Below are 19,273 nucleotides of genomic sequence, written 5' to 3'. Positions count from 1 at the left end.
AGCCTGGTCCTTTGGTTGACTGAAGTGTAGCGTTACTCTGTTAACGTTTACATAGTAAATACTTCTCAAGCAACAAACAGCAAGCTGATTGGTCTGCAATTTTTCGAGTCCTTGCAATCCCACTTCTTATGAAAGCGTTCTTCCAGATTCCGGTACACTCAAAGTCATGAGGCACTGCGTATACAGGGTCGCAGATTTTTCCGACACAATGTGCCCATCGTCTTGCAACAGATTTTAGTTACCTGATTCTCACCTGCCACTTTTCCCCTTGCAGTGGTAGTAAGGCTTTCTGTCTTTCCTCTTACGTTACTGGCGCCACGTCCAATTCCTCCACACCACTGCCTCCGACATTAGGCTCCTGAGTATTTGGGCTACAGTAGAGATCTGCGCAGAATGCCTCGGCTCATTCAACTGTCTTATCCATATTGGCGATGACATTGTCCTCCTTGTCTCTCAGTGCATACGGCTGAATTTCTGCATGCCTATTTTCCTCTTGTTCGTTTTTAGGTTACATCCGTTCTTGAAAGCATGCTCGCGACCTTCTCCATTTTAGCCTGTTAATTAGCTCCGACAGTTCTGCCACTCCTATTCTAATATGGGGTTAGTGGTTTTCATGCTTTGCGTTTCCTAATCAGATCTTTCGACTCCTGATAGAGCTTGCCTGTATCTTGTTTACCTACTTTTGCACCCTGCTTCGATTGCGCACTAAATAATTATATATTTAAGATTATCACTCATCGCTTGTACGCCAAGGTCGTCTTCTTCGATTAAAGCGGAATATCTGTTCTCGAGAAAGATCCTGAATTCCTCTACTTTCCCGCTTACCGCCAACTCGTTCATGTGCGTCTTCCTCACTAGTTTCCTCCGTACTCTATTCGAACCTAGACTGATTCTGGGCCTCACCATCCCATGGTCGCTACAAATCACCTTGCATAGCACCTCCACATCCTGCGTGATGCTACCGTACTCAGTCCCGATTTCATGTCTTCATACACTCGAAAGAGAAAGGAGTAAAAAGGAAGTCTAATGCACTCCCTTTTACAAAAGGACAGATTACTCCCTTCTTACTCCCATATGGGCGTGTAACCGCAATCCATGGTTAACGCACAATATCAGCAACAAGCTGACGTGAGAGTGACATTTCGTCGTCTGGATATCCGGTGCACCGAGAGAGCACGTTATCCACCCGTGAAGCAGAATGGCAGACGTGCTATGACGGGATACCGTGCACCGTGTTAATTTCGGTGGCATAAACTACGTTCTCGCTGGTATTTGCGGCAGCGGCGACTCTGCAGGCCTCACCTCGCTTGTCCAGTCCCGGTGCCACGACACACCAGTTGGTCTGGACAAGTATTGTAGCGCTGGTTTTGTTGGAAAAATAACAACCAAAAAGAAGATAGCGGGACGCTTGTCGGCCGGCGGAAACTGTCGCTTTTCTCAGACATCTGATCGAAGACGGAAGAAATAAAGGGGATAGCGACGGTGACAGGTAGGAAGGAATAAAGATAGCGGGCATAGTAAGAAAGGGTAGCGGGGTCAACATTCGGAACTGGGCAAAAAGGAACTCGAGACGCGGTCACGACCAGGGGGAGGACGAGCTGGCGCGGGCTCGTCTGACCGAGGTTGTTCCCGTGTCCGTTGTTCCTTGCCACGGTTTTCGCGGCACTTTGGTGCGTGCTCAACCAAAGGCTCACAACAGGAAAGAAGGGGTCCGCGAGACCCCAGCGCAGGGATGCTTGCATTCCTCTGGCGGCAAAGGCACGTCAAAGCATTGCAAGGGCACCCCAACGCTGGCTATAAATCCAAGAGCTCAAGCACTCTGAGCAAGCCTCTGCTTACCTCGAGAACCCGGGAAACTTGCGCACCGAGACGTGGCGCACCAGGTGAATGTCCAGTTTGATGTTGGCGCAGGCCTTGCGCAGCATCGAGCCATCCTTGGCGAACACGATGATGGAGCGGCCCAGCACTGCGTAGACGTTCGGCGCTTCAGCTCCGCGGTGTCTCGTGGAGCGCCCTTATAACATTAAGTATGCACCGATGAAGATTATGCTACAGCTTTCCTGCCAGGGATCGTAGTCCTTCGCTGGGAAGTATAGTCATTTCGCGTGGCACTCTACTGGGATGGACCTTTAGCGCTAGAGGCTCACCGATATGAAGAGGTGGGACACATCGATGCTGAAGGAAAAGGTCTGCTTGACGACTGAGCCCGGTTTTTATGACCGATTGACTCTTGTGGAAAAATTCAGTCGCGAATGACCTTGCCCCGCCTTAATATTTTCTTGTCCTTTTCTGCACAAACCTTGTTTGTCGCGGTGCGCTTTTGAATTTAAGTGCGACTGACCTTTTGTTTCTTATTGGATTCAACGTAGACCTAGCTTGGAAGGCATATTAAAACAAACTGGGACGGTCATGCATGTGCAAAGCGTCCGCCGAGAACTCAACTTCTGGCCCATTCTGCGGGATGCCGTTCATAGACTGAAAAGAAATCACGAGAATGGACGAGGCGAAGTGTTGCGAACAAAGCGAAAAGTCACCTGTTTAAGCAACCGACGAGATTGTGATATTGGTTTTCGTGCATGTTCTCACACCGTGGTGCAGTGCCACTGTCAACGGGCCACTCTCGGTACTGCGGGTACTGATAACACTCCTCCCTCCTCCGTACACACGGGAAAGAAAAAAAACATATACACTACACAGCATTGTTGAAGGCAACGCTGCTGTGTGGAGGCGCGTCCGCCTTACCGCAAGTGAGCGAAAAGAGTGTGCGCGTCGTCACACCTGAGAAGTTTCCGACCAGGGGCAGGTTGGTGTCAGTGTAGATGGCGGGGCCCGTGCCGATGCTGAGCGGCCCCAGCTTCCCCGACAGGTCGCCCATCTCGCACCGCAGCGGCGTCCGCGGGCTGCACTCGGTGTGGTAGCTGTCCTGCGGTGCACCCACCCGACGCGTGAGCGCTGCTCAGGACAAGAGACTCGCCGCGCATGCATACCTTGTCCGACTGGGCCAGGTAGGGATTCCAGCGGTAGCCGGCGGCGATGCAGCGCGCCTTCTCGCTCTTCTCCAAGGCATCGTGCGCCACTTGGTTCACGTACGCGGCCCAGTGGTGGCCCCTGGTCTGCCGAAAAGCGAGCCACGGAGCACTGAGGGCCTCACTGCTGCCTCTTTGCGAGCCCCCCTCTCCCAGCATTTTGTTTTTAACAACAAGGTTTTCAGCGGGAAAGAGGTTCCCTAAGCGCCTTCCTTTTTTGCGTCGCAGAGACAAAAATTCCCGAGACTCTTTTCTGTACCAAGAAAGCAGCGATAGCTGACCCGACCATTTCATGGAAGTCGCCGGGGATAATGTAGTCAACTTTCGTCATGCCGAATTAGAAGTCGCCGGGGATAATGTAGTCAACTAACCGAAAGCTGGGCTGAACTATATCATTCCTGCTTTTCGGACCTCAGAGGTACAAGAAATATGAAAACGAACAGCTTATTTGTTAGAAATAGACATTTACTACCCGGGTCTGTGTGGGCGTACTTTCTGCCTTCCTTTATGAATTTTTCCCCCTCAGTGAATTAGCCTCCTGCGATTTTGTCTAATTTCATTCATAAGTAAAGACAGATTTGGTGCCTGAGTGCGGAACGAGGGTTCCGTTTCATTTTTCTCGTACCTGTCCATCTGCGCAACGCCGCGATGGCAGGGATAAAAGGGTTCCCTGCGTCCTGTTCCCACAGAGGTGTCAAAAGCGCGCTCTTCGGACTGTTTCGAACTTTCAGAACGCTTGCGCTACCGCTTGCTCTGCGCATGCGCACATTATAGTCCAACGAACAATGTGCGGATGCGCATGCTTTTCTTCCAAGTTTCAAAGGTCTATACCGCATGCGGGACAGCAATCGAACAATTATTAATGGTTGGCTAAGTGCTAAGCATTTAAAACACGCGTTTGCTGTACTCTTGTAAATATGTGCAGAACACTCGTACTGCCGGCATGTGCTCACAATAGGGGAACGCTGTTTAGAGCGAGGATCCAAGGGTGTAAGCAGCGTGTGACCTAATGCCACGCATTTGGCCAAGTGTACTTTTTCCTGTATAACTAAATGCAAAAAAGTAGGCCACTCTACTGACACCATCTTGTTCCTCGTCGTTTTTTTCCCTGTTGTGCTCGCGATTCTTGCACGTCCTCGACGTGTGGTGCAATGTCCGGTTCTGTTCTTTTGTTGTTGCTGCTTTGTTGTTTCAAACTAGGCCAGTTTGCACGCGGTGTACAGCGGAGGACACGCGTCACGTTAACTGCACCTGATACCAAAGACAAACCAAACGCTGACTCGCCTGGTTGCGGTTGTACTTGCCCGGATGACGCAAGTCCACCAGGATGAACGTGTCGCTCGTTCCGCCGTCCTTGTACTCGAGCTGCCTCTGGATGGAGGAGAAGGACGCGCTGTTTCAGACCGTCGCCGAGGGGCGCGCTCAAAGGGCCGCTTCTCACCAGCCTGATGTAGCCATGCAGCGCCGACTCCGGGTGGTCGAAGGTGGCGATGGCCACGAGCTCGCGCCCCTGGCGGGGCTCCATCTCGGGCAGGATGGTGCCGCAGGCCGAGCGGCGCTCGCCCATCTGAATGACCACCGACTTGCCCACCACGCTGGCGTTGCCGAATAGCTGGAGCTCGGGGTCGAGGGCCTTGAATGACTCGTCGCTCTTGCCGGCCAGGTCCCCGTAGCGGCTGCTCAGCTCCACCACGGCGCCCTGGGCGTCGCGCACCGCCTTGCAAGGGAAGCGCTGCTCCAGCGGCACCGGCAGTGCGTGCACGCGGTACGTGCTCGCGCGGCCCCCCAGTCCTCGCAGGCGCACCTCGACGCGCACGCTGTCCTCGGGGCTGTCCTGGGCCCAGGCCATGTGGCCCAGCACGCCCAGCTCTCCGGGCAGCCAGCGGCGCACGGCCACCGACATGGGATGCAGTGGCAGCAGTGAGGCGCACGCCAGCCGGTCGCCCCGGTGCGGTGGTGCGCCGCTGTCGTGGAGGACCAGCGAGCGCTGCAGCACGCTGTGCGGACCCGACAGGGGAAGGTGCAGGTCCGTGTAGAAGAAGTACTTGGGGAACGTCGGCTTGGCGCCCTTGGCCGTGAGCGCACCCACCGGGCAGAGCAGCGGGTGCGGGCAGGGCCCCGAGCCAACCTTGAGCGGATCGAACACGTCGCCGGCGCTCACGCATCGCGCGGTCCAGTTGTAGAAGTCGCGGCCCGGCCGGCGCTCGTGCACTTGCAGCTTGTACTGCGTGGTGTCGTTGAAGCCGTACGGGTCCATCTTGATGAGCACCGCCGTCTCGGACTGCTCGTCGTTGGCGTCCTGGCGGAGGAACACCTGGCCGGAGACCGGGTAGTGGAAGGTGGCCTTGCCCACCAGCGTGGGCCCGGGGAAGCCGACGCGGGCGCACTCGGCGGGGCTGTCCTCGCCGCGCGACACGGAGATCCAGCGGCCGACGATCCGCCGGGGCCCGAACAGCGAGAGCTGCGGCTCCAGCGAGACGGGCGCGAAGAGCTGCACGGCAGGCGCCCCCCGCAGCGGGCCTTCGCAGTACGGCGCTGGGTGGAGGGCGAAGCTGGCGCCCAGCAAGCCCTGGGCACGCACCAGCGTCGGCTGCACGGGGCTCTGCTGCGTGAAGCTCAGCTGGCCGCCGCGCGGGAGCTTCGCGTGCACCGTGCGCGCCTCGAGAACGCGCAGCGGCGCGCAGGCGGCGAACGCCATGGTAGCCTCATCGCGCAGCGCCAGGAACAGCCGCCGATGGCCCAGCGGCAGGTGCGTGTCGAGCACTGCACGGCGCGACCCACGAGGAGAGCCCACGTTCAGGGGCCCGTGCTTGCCGCTCAGGTCTCCCGCGCGACAGCGCTCGTGCGCGGCGCGGCCGCATCCTTCGCCGTCGGCGCGGTCCGGGTCGTAGATCATCTGCAGGAAGCGGCAGCCGGGCGCCGCATCCAGCACGTCCGCCTCGAGCAGCTGCCAGGAGTAGCGCGATGAGCGTCCGCCCTGGAACAGCAGCACGGCCACAAGCGACGCGCTAGGCGACTCGAGAAAGAGCACGCGACCCGCGACGCGCGGCCCGGCGAAGAGCGCCTCGGCCCAGTGCAGCGGGCCCTCTTCGTCCAGCAGGTTGGCGCAGGCCTGCGTTTTGCCCTGCTGCAGCAGCAGCGCGCGACCCCACACGCTGCCGGCGCCCTGCAGCTCCAGCTGATCGTCCTCGAAGCTCAGCTCGGTGCCGTTCAGCTCCAGCGGCCCGTGGCGCCGTGACAAGTCGTGGCGCGCGCGCCCCAGGTCCGCGCACGGCGACGACGCGTCGAACAGCGCCGGCATCTCACGCACGCTCCAGCTGAACTCTCCTGGGGGTCCGACGAGCCGCACCGTGATGTTGACGCCGGACGGAGCGGCGGGGACAAGCCGAATCTCTCCCTGCACGCCTGCCATGTTGAAGGGGGCGTGCAGGCCGCGGGCGCACCCCGTGCACAACATGAGCAGCAGCAGCAGCAGCATCGTGGCTCGCTGCCTGGTACAGTGGGAACAGGGTCACCTGTGCAGCCTGGTCGCTGGAGGGCTTCCCGCAGAAACGTCAGTCGCCGACATGGCTTCGGCGGGCCGCGTCATGCCTCTGGAGCGCACGAACGCGCGCGGTGGCTGGCGCACGGCGGAAACCGGTGCGGCGAGGGTGCGAAAAGAGGTCTGCCCCCTCCCCCGCCAAGCCAACGCGCTGGCCTGCGCGGGAGAAGGAATCCCGAGAAAGCGTGCCAGCCGCCCGCGGGGTCTTTTTCCTCGCCACCTTCGGCACCCTGGTCTCCGACTGCACCCTGCCTCGGTCGCGCAGCCCTTTCGCCATAGTTCACCGGGTCCTTCTACCATTCGCCCCTCTGGGGCCTGAGGTGCGGGCCGTGGAACTTCGCGGGGGAGGAAGTTCTTCCTGGAATGCTCGCGCTTTCTCTTCATCGCAGTGCGGGCGCTCGGCGTTTTTTTTATGCTAAACTTTCGGTTGTCCAAACGCGGCACTGTTGACATTCCCGGCCTCGTGACGTAGCCCCAGCTGCCTGTTCTAAAGCGTGGAACATGCAGAGGGGCAGGAAAGGAGGTTCAAGAACGAGTGGTATTTTTCCCAGGAAAAAATCACCGCTCGTTTGAAAAGTTGAGAAAGCATTGTGTAAATCCATGTTTCCTACATACGAATGAAGCCTTCTTTCGCTTGTCTTCCTTCGTATATCCTAGCGAACTCATAATCTACCCTACTATTGTCTGCTCGTGTCGCATTTCCTGGCACCTGAAGTGGCCACGGTACTAGGCAGGCAAGCATCACGATCGCTGAGGTTCGAGATTGTCCGCTGCTAACAACCGGTATTTTCAGCTTGAATTTACCTTTTAACGCAGCAATGCATTTCTGGCCTCCACCTCCCAGTTCCCGCGATCGCGTCTGGAATCTCAGCTCGCCCATTGGTTCGTCACTGCTAGGGTGCCTCGATGCATTGCGCTGCTGACTGTGCGAAATGTGCTGTTCGTTTTCCATGGGCAAGAACGGCCTTGGAGTGCAGGAGCTGCGCACCTACAGCCGTTACATTCCCACATCCTCTCTGGCAGTCGCTGGACTTGAGATTGTCTTGTCACAAGATTCACTGTGGAGCAAGTTTGCCCCAAAAGCACATGAGTCCCTGCAGTCTTGGCGTTTTCACTCTTTTTCGATTCAGTTTTCGTTCTCGCACGCGCGCACCGTTTGCACGGCACATCTAGTGGTCGGATTTTTTTTTCAATTTCGTTAACTTTTTAATTTTCCTTTTTCATATATTCTAAGCTCGAGGTATAAGCTCAATTATTGGCTGGCGTCACTCTCCGGTTCAAAGTGCGTTGCACAATAAGCCTTCCAACATTTTTAAATTAAAGTAGAATGCTAAATTCTAACAGTCGGCATACTGTTCTTGTATAAGGAATAGTTAGCTATGTATTTTCCGGGAAATACCTCATGGTAATTGTTTTTCGGTACGTCGAATTCTTTCGTAAATGCAGAACTGCATGCGACGTCATGGTGAGACGTTCGTAGGCAGTCCATGAACGAAAGTCCTGTCCCTTCCCCCCTCCGCCTTCTCTGACTCTCTCTGAGGGACCTAAGTGAGACGTTATGTTTACGAAAACAGCACGATTTCGATGGTTGCTGCTTGCGTGAAAGCTCAAATGGCGGATTTAGATTCAGTCACTGTGGCAGCCGTAGCCACTGCATTTTCCCTACGCAGAGTGAATGCTGGCTTCGTCACCGCAAGCATATTTTGCTCTTTAAATTATAGGCGGTCTGTAGATATCGTTTTGCTAAAGTACTTAGCGCGCCATTTTACAACACAATAACTAAAATTACCGCTTATATGTACGGCGGATTTGTTCAAATATTAAAAACGAGATCGCTCTCAAATGGCAGCCCAACACGTCACAGTACGAAAAAAGACACAAAGTACTTTTTAAAAATTTTTTTCTCCTTAGGCAAACGCTAATAATTTGTCACAAATGAGCGTCGAGATATAAATCTATAATATTGTGAAGAAGAGAATAAATCTAATGCGCGGAGTAAAAAAATAAAGTTGCTTTGACAACAGAAGCGGAAAATAAGCGATTATTTAAAAGATGGAAATAAAAATCTACAAAAGCCTGACAGCGGTCAACAACTCGTTGTAATTATATTTCTTGCCACTGTGTTACCGGATATGCACACGCGTTCACAAAGCTCTTCTCGCTTCCGATTTGAAGAGCAGCATTTTTCTGTTTCCGAAAAAGAGGCAAATCGAAGCTCGCACGCCAGCACACGTGGCCTTTCTGCGTCGGCGTTTTCAAAGCACCGTCCGTTATCTCCAGTTCGGGAGGCGAGTCCAACTGGCGTTGTTTTTTCCAAGCGCTGTTGGTCTGAATGTCAGTCTGCTGCGTTTACGCGCGTACACGTGCGACCGATTAATGAATAAGCGTACGCTCGTTTTCTGTTATCGCTGGTTTTCGAGGCTCGTTTCGTATTTTGTTTTACTGAGCCACAATTTCTGCCCAGACATTGCGGCTTGCGTATGTCGCGCCGCTGAACATCGCAGACAGCCGGGGGGGTCCTATGGAGATACACCCGGCCATATCTTTAACTGGCTCGGGTGTTGCATCGCTAAATGCACCTTGTAAAAGGTTCTTTTCGGCTACGCCTCTGGCATATTCATTCTGTAATTTGACGCGTGAGATGGCATTTCGTGGTTCCTTTTTGTTCATGTAATGTTTGAGTGGAGTACTTGCGTGTTTAGATCAAAGTGATTAGAAATATTCTTCGTCTGCCACTACGAAGAGCCGAAACAAGAAGGAATACGCAGCAGTGGTTCTACTCTGGGTAAACGACTTGTCCGCCATGAAAGGAGTGGTAGTTTGACCCGAGGATACCGAGGAGGAGGCCATGTGGACCAGAGCCATTGCTGCGTACGCCGCTTATTCGTAGTGGCAGACGAATATTTCTGATAACTTTGATCTAAACACGCAAGTACTCCACTCAAACATCCCATGAGCCGCCGCGGTGGCTCAGTGGCTATGATGCTCGGCTGCTGGCCCGAAAGACGCGGGTTCGATCCCGGCCGCGGCGGTTGAATTTCTTTGGAGGAGAAATTCGAGGCCCGTGTACTGTGCGATGTCAGTGCACGTTAAAGAACCCCAGGTGGTCGAAATTTCCGGAGCCCTCCACTACGGCGTCTCTCATAGCCTTAGTCGCTTTGGGACGTTAAACCCCATAAACCAACCAACCAAACATCCCATGAACAGAAAGGAACCACGAAATGCCATTTCATGCGTCAGATTACAGCATGCATATGCCAGAGGCGTAGCCGAAAAGAACCTTTTACAAGGAGCATTTAGCGATGCAACACCCGAGCCAGTTAAAGATTTGGCCGGGCGGGTGTACGTTTGGCCTCTGCACCTGGTCGCAGCGTTTCCGGCGCCGACTAGCGTACAGGGTCACAATTTATTTCGTGAGCTGCATAGGGTTCCGGATTAATTTCGGGCCCTCGCACGGTTGTTAAGCGAGAACCAAAATCTCAGTAAACGGGAGTTTTCGCACGTCTCCATTCATCCATTTCCTCGGCGCGGAATGCTCATTTGAAACGCATTTATCCGCGATCATTCTGCTCCTTTTAGCTATCAGCCGAAAATGTCTTCCAATCTACTCCTCCTAAAATAAAAAAGAACCAATCGTGCAAAAACGAATTCTGGCTGCGCTATTGTACAACAGCGAAACTTTGTTGACGTCGCCTATAGTCATCGAAGTTGACCATTGCCGTATCGCGCTTTGAACGCACCCCCACCGCCGCGGGTGTAGGGAAGGAGGGAGGACCTGTCCGCGGCACACATTCGCGCACGGTCGGAGCCCACCAAGGGCTGCCGCCACCCGCGCATGTGCGGCGCGTGTATCCGGTGTCGGCTGATTGGCCCAGCAGCGCAGTCCGAGTGGGCGCAGCCGTGTATCGGGTGGCACCGGCGTACTCTACGCGCGCGTGCGGGGATTACGCGCCCAGCACCGCGTGCGGGGCTGATTAGTTGCGCACTTTCTTTTTCCTTTCTGGCCTTTCGCTGTCATCAAGAAGCTGTTTAAGCGTAATCCCGCGGCGGGAGAGACGTACGCTAGATTGGGCAATAAAAAAGAGGCAAAATAATGCGCCCAGCCCGCACCGCCAGGCGGGAGAGACATTAAGTAGTGTGGGCGCGTTAAAAAGAAATAAAAATAATGTTGGCCAGCCCGCAATGCGGGAGAGACAGTTTAGGCAGAAAAAATGACGAAAAATAAAGTGCTCTGCCCGCACCGCCAGTTGGCTTACAACGGGCTATAGTGGCGTGCACTTACTTCTGGCCGCTTTTCGCATCAAAATGCCCCGCGTTACCGAGCCGAAGCGGCGCGCGCTCTAATAAGGCCCGCCGCTTGATGAGGGATGCGCGCGATGCGCGTGGGAGGAGGCCGCGCGAGAATCGGTCAGCGGAGGCAGCGACGACGGCAGTGATCCCTGATCCCCGGCGCGCCTCGGCTGCTGCACGGAGAGGAGGGATGGCAATAGAGCCGTGTACAGCACCGCTCCGCGGGAGCTAGTCAAGCTTGCGTGCAAGCAAGAAAAAAAAAAATAAACGCTGTGAGGAGGGACAAGCACTGAGCAGAGTCCGTCGGCCAAAATAAGCAGCGGCTGAGCCCTCGGCTGCCTGTCAGGCGTCGCCTTCGGAGCACGTGCGGCGCATTCGCCCACCCGCTCCTTGTGCGACCGTACTCGCGCGCTTGACCCTCTTTTTGTGCTTCCTCCGGGGGCAAAGAAATGTTGCCTGGGGACTCCCGTACCCCTTCAGTGGGCCCTTTCTTCCGCACGCTTGACGTGGCTTCGGCAGCCGCTCGTGCTTCCTCCTAGCGCCGAGCAGCGTTTACTCAGAACTGATGCCCATCAGCCTGAAAGGACGCGCACCTCGCCATCTACGTGGCTACGCGGTGAAACTTGCCGGCGTAGCTCCAGACTGCATGCAGATCGCGGCGTCCTGCACAGCGGTCACTCCACCGGCGCTCGGCTGCCGCGTCGGGTTCGATATGTGGGCGTCGTATAATCAGCATGAGCGCTTCCAGTGATCCGCCGTTCGCAGTAAAATTGTTTCGAAACACTCGATCGACGGGACGGGCGTCCCAGCGGCGATGCGATTCCGACGACCGGGCTTGGACGCATACAAGCGGTACTCGCGACACTTTCGAAGCTTGTGAATGGAACGGTCAGGTCGGGGATTTGTCATCTCTGCCGCCTTGACTCCAAAGCAGTCGATCGGGCACCTTGGAAGCTATAGAAGCAATAGCCTTGTTTCGAAACAGCGCAGGAAAAGCGCGGCCGCCTCATGAGAGCGCGCTGTTTCCGTCAGCGGAGTCACGAGAGGCTGCTGCGCTGACCTGCAAGTGGAGACACGAGAAGAGGTCGTTGTTGCATTCCACCGTGACTATAAGCGCAGTGATTTCTATACACACCCCTTTGTTTTTTCTCAAGGCACCCCCTTAATCCGTAGCGATTTTTTTTTAAACACACGAGGGGGGAATTTTTTTTTTCCTTTAACTGCACCGGAAGAAGAGCATCTACGCGAAAAGACACATCGTCCATTGATGGCTGGTGGTAGAAGAAACCATGACTTCCACACGAAAGAACTAAAGCGCGGCAAATACGACGACCGCCCGAGTGCAGCGCAGGCTGCGGGGCAGATGCCGACCAGCGAGGACGAAAAGGATCAGCAGCGCCTGGTCCATCGTGCCAGGCGGGCAGCAGAAGCTAGCGGCGCCCTGGACTGAGGGCACTCCCGCTGCAGCAGCAGAAGAGCTAGGACTCAAGCAGGGCCCCCAAGCTGCGATGGTAACAAACAATCAATAAAGATTTCTCTCTCTCTCCCTTTCGACTGCGGCGGAGAGTAGCGCCTCCTCGATCTCTTCAACCGAGCGGTATACGGCCACAGTTGTGCGTTGTATCTGAGACTCATGAATGCATTTCCCCAATGCATATTTTTACGGTGGCACCGCCCTCGTTCGTAATACGCGGGCGTTTGTTACATCTGCGGGGCTTTACTCGGATGACGTTCAGCTGCTGAGCACGAGCTCGATCTTGGCCGCACTTGTATGTACCAAGCCTTCATCGGATTCAGGGTAGGTTCAGTTGCACATGAGTACCACTGAGCTGGTGACTATGTGCGCTTGTCGATGTTTGATCAGTTCATCAGCGGTAATTTTTTTTTTTTTTTTTTTTTTTTACGGCGCAGTGTGTTAAATGCAGCCCCATACACAGGGCTTCCCACGCAATGAGAACCAAGCTAAGAAAAATAACTATGTGAATAGGAAGCCAATACAAATGATGATGGTGGCAGTCTATTACTTGATTTCTAATAGTGAACGCTTCATAAGACAAGGAGATGCTGATATAGTGAGATGATTCTGGAAGTTTTCTCGTAATTAAGAGCTAAAGAAACTCATCTTCTTCTCACTATGCTGTGACTGGCGACTTTTCATGCAAAAGCATATCACCTGAGGTATTTTATAACCTGCAGAATTTGCTACTAGCGTCGACTTTCTGCTTGCGGAATGCCTGTGGAATGGATGAAACAACATGCTGTGTGGGTACAGACTGCGCCTACTGCTGTTAGTTTGGCTGTGTGCGTGTCGCCTCCTCATGATTGCTCAATCTGATCGTCTCGTAACCTTTTCTGTGTCTAATCCACCATGTCGCAGCCTGAGCGTTTGTGCTATTGTGGCTCCTTGTGGAGGCACGGGGCCACAACGATGTGTTTGCGAATTGTTTGTTTGCCTTTTTCGTACGTGCAGGAGAGATGACTCACATTAAAGCGAGTTCTGTCTGACTGTCGCCCTTGGTGCGGTGTTTACCTGCTTCTGAGGAACGATGGCAGCGGGAAGAGATTCAAGGTGCTCTGACTTATGCCTGGGAAGAAAATGAGCCCCGGCTCTGTCCGAGCAGCCGCCTCCGGCGTGCAATTTTTCATTTGCATCATGATTTAATGGCAGGTCGCTTCCCGAACTGGAAGCTGCACGTCCGAAAACTCTCGTGCAGCGTTGTCGAGACAGGAGACCCTAATCGCTCGGAGCGCTGCTTTGCAAGCACTCGGTCAATTTAAGAGCAATTGTGTCTTACATTTTGGCGTCTCGCCGTAATGTATCGTAGACTATAACGCTTCTCGCTAAATGGCCTATTATATAGTTCCTTTTCTGTTTTTAAGATTGTATTTATTTTAGGAAGCGAACAATGTTGTGCATTGATGTAGGGATTCATATTAGTAGGATGTAAGGTCTCTTCTTCTGACGACGTGAAAAAAACGCCCCAGAAGGAACTTGTAACGCCACCCTGGGGCTCCTATGCGTCCGCCCCCACAACAATAACCAGACGTGCCGCAGCGCTTCAGTGCAGCGTGCACGGCATGACACCCTGTACTCGCTCTCTGGCGAAGAGGTGGGCGCCGCTGCACCTAACTGGCGCGAGCCGAAGCAATATCGTCCGCCACGGCGCGCCGATCGCACATCCCCCTTCTGCCGGCGCCGCACGGCTTTGAAAGAAAGCGAATGCAGGAGCGCGCTCGGCTTTCGCGGGGTCAGTGGCCGCGCGGCTGTTCGCGATGACATCGACCGTCGCTGGTTGTCAAGGTGCGCGAATTCATCCCCCCCCCTCAAGGCTTCCGGGTTGGGCGCGCGTGCGGTGGGAAACGCCTCCCGAGTCACGGACTGGACCGCGGGGACCCTGGCCCGGTGGCCCGCCGGGTATCGCATGGGCATCCGCCAAAACGAGGTCGCCCAAGGCCAAGGGTGGAGTTCGCGCTGCGGCCTGTGTGTGTGAGTTGCGGCGGGTTGGTAAATATACAGGGGATGAAACTGTATGCAAAGACAGTATTGTCACTTTCGGGATTCCATATATGCGATATACTGTATCGTACGGTTGGCAAAGGGAGGGAATATATCTCACCCTGTGGTCAACTCTTAGCTCTTAATTGGTTTCTTGGTCATTTTTGTTTCATTATTTAGCCCCGTATTTTCCTCGTACTGTTAAGGACAGCTAGAGCTACGGGTTCTTGCTTCTCGCAGCCACAGCCGATAGATGAGAGACCTTTTCCAGACCCCTCGCCCTGCGCACCACTGACGCCCGTTTTCAGTTGGCGCCTTAACTTGGCATCATACACACACGTGCAGCGAAGGAGCCAAACGATTTGCAATGAAAAGAAACAAGATTTCACCGTGTGCTGCGGTCATGCGTGGCGCCTCAATGGTAACACGAGTGCCCTCAGTTTTCGGCCGCTGCAGCAGCGCCCGGCAGAGAGCTTGTTTCGCTCTGCTCTTTTCTCGCCTTCACAACTCTCCTCCGCGTTTCCCGGCACTTAATTCCTCCCCGACCGCGGGCGTAGGATAGAACGGGAGCAGCTCGTCGTTATGGTCTGTTTCTCAGCCAAAAGACAGGCCGCACGCAGCGTTTAACGCTTCCGGAATATCGGTCACGGCGGCGCTCCATTGTGCTCGCCCGATCCGCCCCCTTTGTGCTTGTTCTCTCCTCTGTGCCTTTTTTTCCATTTTTTTATATCTCCTAGCCATCTAGGCTGAGGCATTAAAAAGCAGTGTACACAATTATACACACGGCACTATCCTATTTCAAACAAAACAGAAAGGAGAGGGGGCATCTCGCTTGAAACTACACATGTATCTCGTGCAGTTTCCCTCATTCCTCGAGTGTGGGAGTTTTTGAGAAAGCTTCCTTTCTTTTATTCCTTTATAGCCGTATGGGTGCGCTCAGGTGGATGATAATGAGAATTAGTCATGTAAGTAAAGTAAGTGTTCATTTCACTGTTGTGAGCGTAGTGAGAGAGGAAAAACATATCATGCAAGCGACGTGCACATTAACCGTACAGCGCCTTTACCGAGACGTAGTCATTGACAAGGCTTTCAGGAGGGCTTAGACACGAGCAGTAAAGCCTGAATTCTTTCTCTCAGATTTGTGGTAACATTCCCGTTCCCCTAGGTGTATGCATTTTTCACTACGTATTCATAATATTTGGAGAAAATGAGCGGCCGACCTTGACAACTGATGCGAACATCGCCTCAAATTTCATCTAAATAACGGTCTAATAGTCCAAAATTATTTCAGTACAGGTTTTCCAAACAAAACCGCAAAACTTGCAATACTACAGACAGTAAAACAGACACGCAATAACACAGTGAGGCGAGAATCTTTTTCCGATATTGAGACCGTGGCCCTATCCGAAGTAAAAATATAAAATACGAAAATGAAAACCGCCCCCCAAGCGACAGTTACGAATACGAAGTACAGCCAGTTCAGGAATACGTACTGGCTGAAATGTTGCAATAATAAGCACTGCGCACGCAATTCTTCGTCATCGCGCACAAACTCATGACAAACGTATGAGACTGCGCTCGACCTCGTTCGGTTTCTTTCTGAAAAAATTGTGCTTTATTGTTCCGCTGAAGAAAAAGTACTTTAATGCTACTGTTGACGAAAAGGTGCTTGAACTGCGAGCCGTCATTCGAAATTTGTTGACGGTGCAGAAGCATGCGTTAAGGACAATTATATTTCCTGCACGTCACCTGTTACTTGTTTTGAATGATGGGAAAATCTGCTAGGTTTTTATATGCAGGCGCTTCAAAAGTTCTTTTTTGCTTTGCTTGCGCGTAATAAGGTTAAAGTTCAGTCTCTTTTAAGATGTATTCCAAAGGCTAATCTTCAAAATGTTGCGCCGTTACTTCAAAAATATCAACAGTAGGCTATAATGTCAGAAAATTAAAGAGAAGACCCACTGTTTTAGAATAACATAAAGTGATCAATATTTAGTCGAAAATCGCATTTAGTAGCTGGTATTATCATGAGTCGTGTAGCAGCATCCCACCGCTGCCACCAGTTGTTGTGGCGCACAGGAAAGCTCGAACCCGGGCTCCATTTGGTAGCGTGTTGAGTCGTCGGGCTGAGGGAAGTCTGAAGCTTCGAAGGTTGGGGAATACGAAAACCAGCAGGTTTAATGGCAAGAAACTAAGACACTTCATCATCATCATCATCATCAGCCTGACTACACCCACTGCAGGGCAAAGACCTCTCCCATGTCTCTCCAATTAACCCTGTCCTTTGTCAGTTGCCGCCACTGTATCCCCGCAAACTTCTTAATCTCATCCGCCCACCTAACTTTCTGCCGTCCCCTGCTACGTTTGCTTTCTCTTGGAATCCACTCCGTTACCCTTAAGGACACTTATTTACATAAATTTACAAAAGCAGAGCAAGGAATCAAAAATTAAGAGTTCATGACGTCGAGCGACTGGATCAGCCTTTTACCCAGGGCCCAGAGCGTTCGTGCTCACTTTGGGTGCAGGTTAAATAGCCCAAGGCTCCGCCCTTTCACCAGGCGTCAATTCATCGTGACACAAAAGATCGGCACTACACAACACAGCCAACGAAGACACCTGTTGTAGAGCCCACACGTGGGAACTGGCGAGGAGGAAACGTAAGTCCGCATCTCTTTGGGCGTTTACATGAGCCCGACAAAAGTCGGGTTAAGGGGGCTGTCGGGCCGACAACCGGTTGTCGGGCTCATGTATACGCTAGGGGGTCGAGCTAAGGGACCGTCGAGTCGAGCTGGGCCAGCCCGTCTGCAGGGGGTGGGTTGACTCTGCCCGACCCGGCTGGAAGGAGCATGTATACGCTGCCGCATCGGCTTAGCGCCTCCTCTCTTTCCTCCTCTCTGGTCTGGCTGGCGCTGATCAGGAACTCGGAGATATTTTTTCCAGATGCGCGCCGAACACCACCATGTTGCTTTCCTGCTCTCTAGCTGGTTCGGAAAGGCGGTATCCGTGCGTCCCGTGCGTTCTCTGCGGTTCTCCGTGTTTACTGTATGCGGTTGCTTAGCTGTAGTAGCCCGATTTGGGTGTATGCGCGATTTAAGCTGAAACGAGGCCTTCAGGAAACCACCGCGCAGTCGTCTGCTGTTCAAACAACTACAGGAAGCGAAGGCGGCTTGAAGCGGAGCAGTGTGAAGAACGCAGAGAGCCTCGGCGGCAGTGCGTTTGCGGGCTGTTTCAGCTACGGCGAGCACCTTACACGCGAGCACCTACTGCTGGTGTCGCTAAGATATGTGTCGTCTGTGAACCTTGCAAAATCAAAACATAAGTAATACCGTATTTACTCGCGTAATCCTCGCACTTTTTTTCCCTGAAAATCAACGCGAAGTTTGGGGGTGCGATAATTATGCGGGGAAAATTTTCAAGCAAATGTTTCGGAGTGTTAAATGAAAAGATGAATGGGTGCGATATCGGGATTGTCAGGTCCGCTATTGTAAATATAACGAAAACATTACTTTCAAGCGGAACTTACCTTCATTATGAAAGTACAAGGTGAACGTAAGCTCAAGCTGCTAAAGCACTTTATTTTCCGCGCGCAACCTCCCGTCACTACTCGCGTTGCGTACGTCTATCAGGCAATTCTGCTCTTGATCAGAGTCCGTGTCGACACTGGAATCGTTGGCTTCTGCGGCATCGGTTTCTTCATCTTCCGATGCTTCTTCGTCGTCCCACACCAGGTGGTCCTCAGTCGCATCCAAGGCGTTCGAAATTCCTGTTTTTTTTTTAAACTTCTGGCCACCATGTCTACATCAATCATCGCCCATGCCTCTGAGTTTAGATTTTTCGAACCTAAGCACCCCCTCTCAGTTTGGGCATCGCGTTGGGATCGCGATCGTGAAAAAAAGGGGGTGCTTAGAATCGACTAAATACGGTAGTTGTAGCCGCGGTCAATAGGTGGCGACCGCTACGACAAGCAGACGGCTCGCGGCAGTAATTTTGGGGGTGCGATGATTATGCGGGGAAAAAATTTTTCTCAATTTTTGATAGCCAATGTGGGGGGTGCGAGCATTACGCGAGTGTGAGCATTATGCGAGTAAATACGGTAATTCGGGGAAATGATGCAGCAGCACTGCGGGTTTCGTGAAACATTTCTGTTATAGCTCTTCTGTAAAAATTTTTGTGCACGCTTGTTTGTTTTTCATCAGTCCCCCCCCTATGTAATGCCCTTCTGGGCCCTTAGGGTATTCTGAATAAATAAATAACTGCCGGCCGACACTGGCGACTGATTATTAGCGACAACGGCACTGTAAACATAGCTATTTGACAGTACTTGAAAGCCATGATGCATTGCGCAAATGCCACAGCTGTTTGCTTGCAGTAAATATCCGATAAACCAGCAGGACTTAAAAAACTCAAGGCCGCAGCTTTGACGTGTCCACCTTGCATCGTGACACCTCATGCTTCGATCAAATACTATTTTGGTTTGGTTTGGTTTATGGGGTTTAACGTCCCAAAGCGACTGATGCTATGAGAGACGCCGTAGTGAAGGGCTCCGGAAATTTCGACCACCTGGGGTTCTTTAACGTGCACTGACATCGCACAGTGCACGGGCCTCTAGAATTTCTCCTCCAAAGAAATTCCAGCCGCCGCGGCCGGGATCGAACCCGCGTCTTTCGGGTCAGCAGCCGAGCACCATAACCGCTTAGCCACCGCGGCGGCCCAAATACTATTTTCAACTGACGCCATAATGCAAAGTGCCGATTGTTTAAAAAAAATGTGCCTATTAGGGACGTGCAATCAACAGGCACGCAGTGCCCACCCGACAACATGCACGCACTTTTTCGCTCTTTCGGCATTAATCAGAGGCCGCACCCGAGACGGACCTAACAGATACACCCATCAGGAACTGTCACAACATGTGCACCAGTTTCG

At 53.1% G+C, this 19,273-nt stretch overlaps 1 protein-coding gene across 1 annotated transcript in view; it reads right to left on the bottom strand.

Annotated features, from left to right (window-relative positions):
• LOC149349976 (uncharacterized) overlaps nt 1-6,924 on the bottom strand; it is a 39,419-nt gene extending 32,495 nt beyond the window's left edge. Inside the window, exons 1-5 of the mRNA XM_089578966.1 lie at nt 4,468-6,924; nt 4,311-4,397; nt 2,988-3,113; nt 2,779-2,923; nt 1,840-1,966 (exon numbers count right to left, since the gene is read on the bottom strand). Of these exons, the coding sequence (XP_089435092.1) occupies nt 1,840-1,966; nt 2,779-2,923; nt 2,988-3,113; nt 4,311-4,397; nt 4,468-6,504 (2,522 nt within the window). The 5' untranslated portion in view covers nt 6,505-6,924. The remainder of the gene's footprint in view (nt 1-1,839; nt 1,967-2,778; nt 2,924-2,987; nt 3,114-4,310; nt 4,398-4,467) is intronic.
• Between the last annotated feature and the right edge of the window lie 12,349 nt (nt 6,925-19,273).

Source organism: Amblyomma mixtum, chromosome 3, assembly GCF_055824585.1.
Source record: "Amblyomma mixtum isolate Tamu chromosome 3, ASM5582458v1, whole genome shotgun sequence".
Lineage (NCBI taxonomy): Eukaryota > Metazoa > Arthropoda > Arachnida > Ixodida > Ixodidae > Amblyomma > Amblyomma mixtum.
This window is presented reverse-complemented; position numbering and strand designations above follow the sequence as displayed.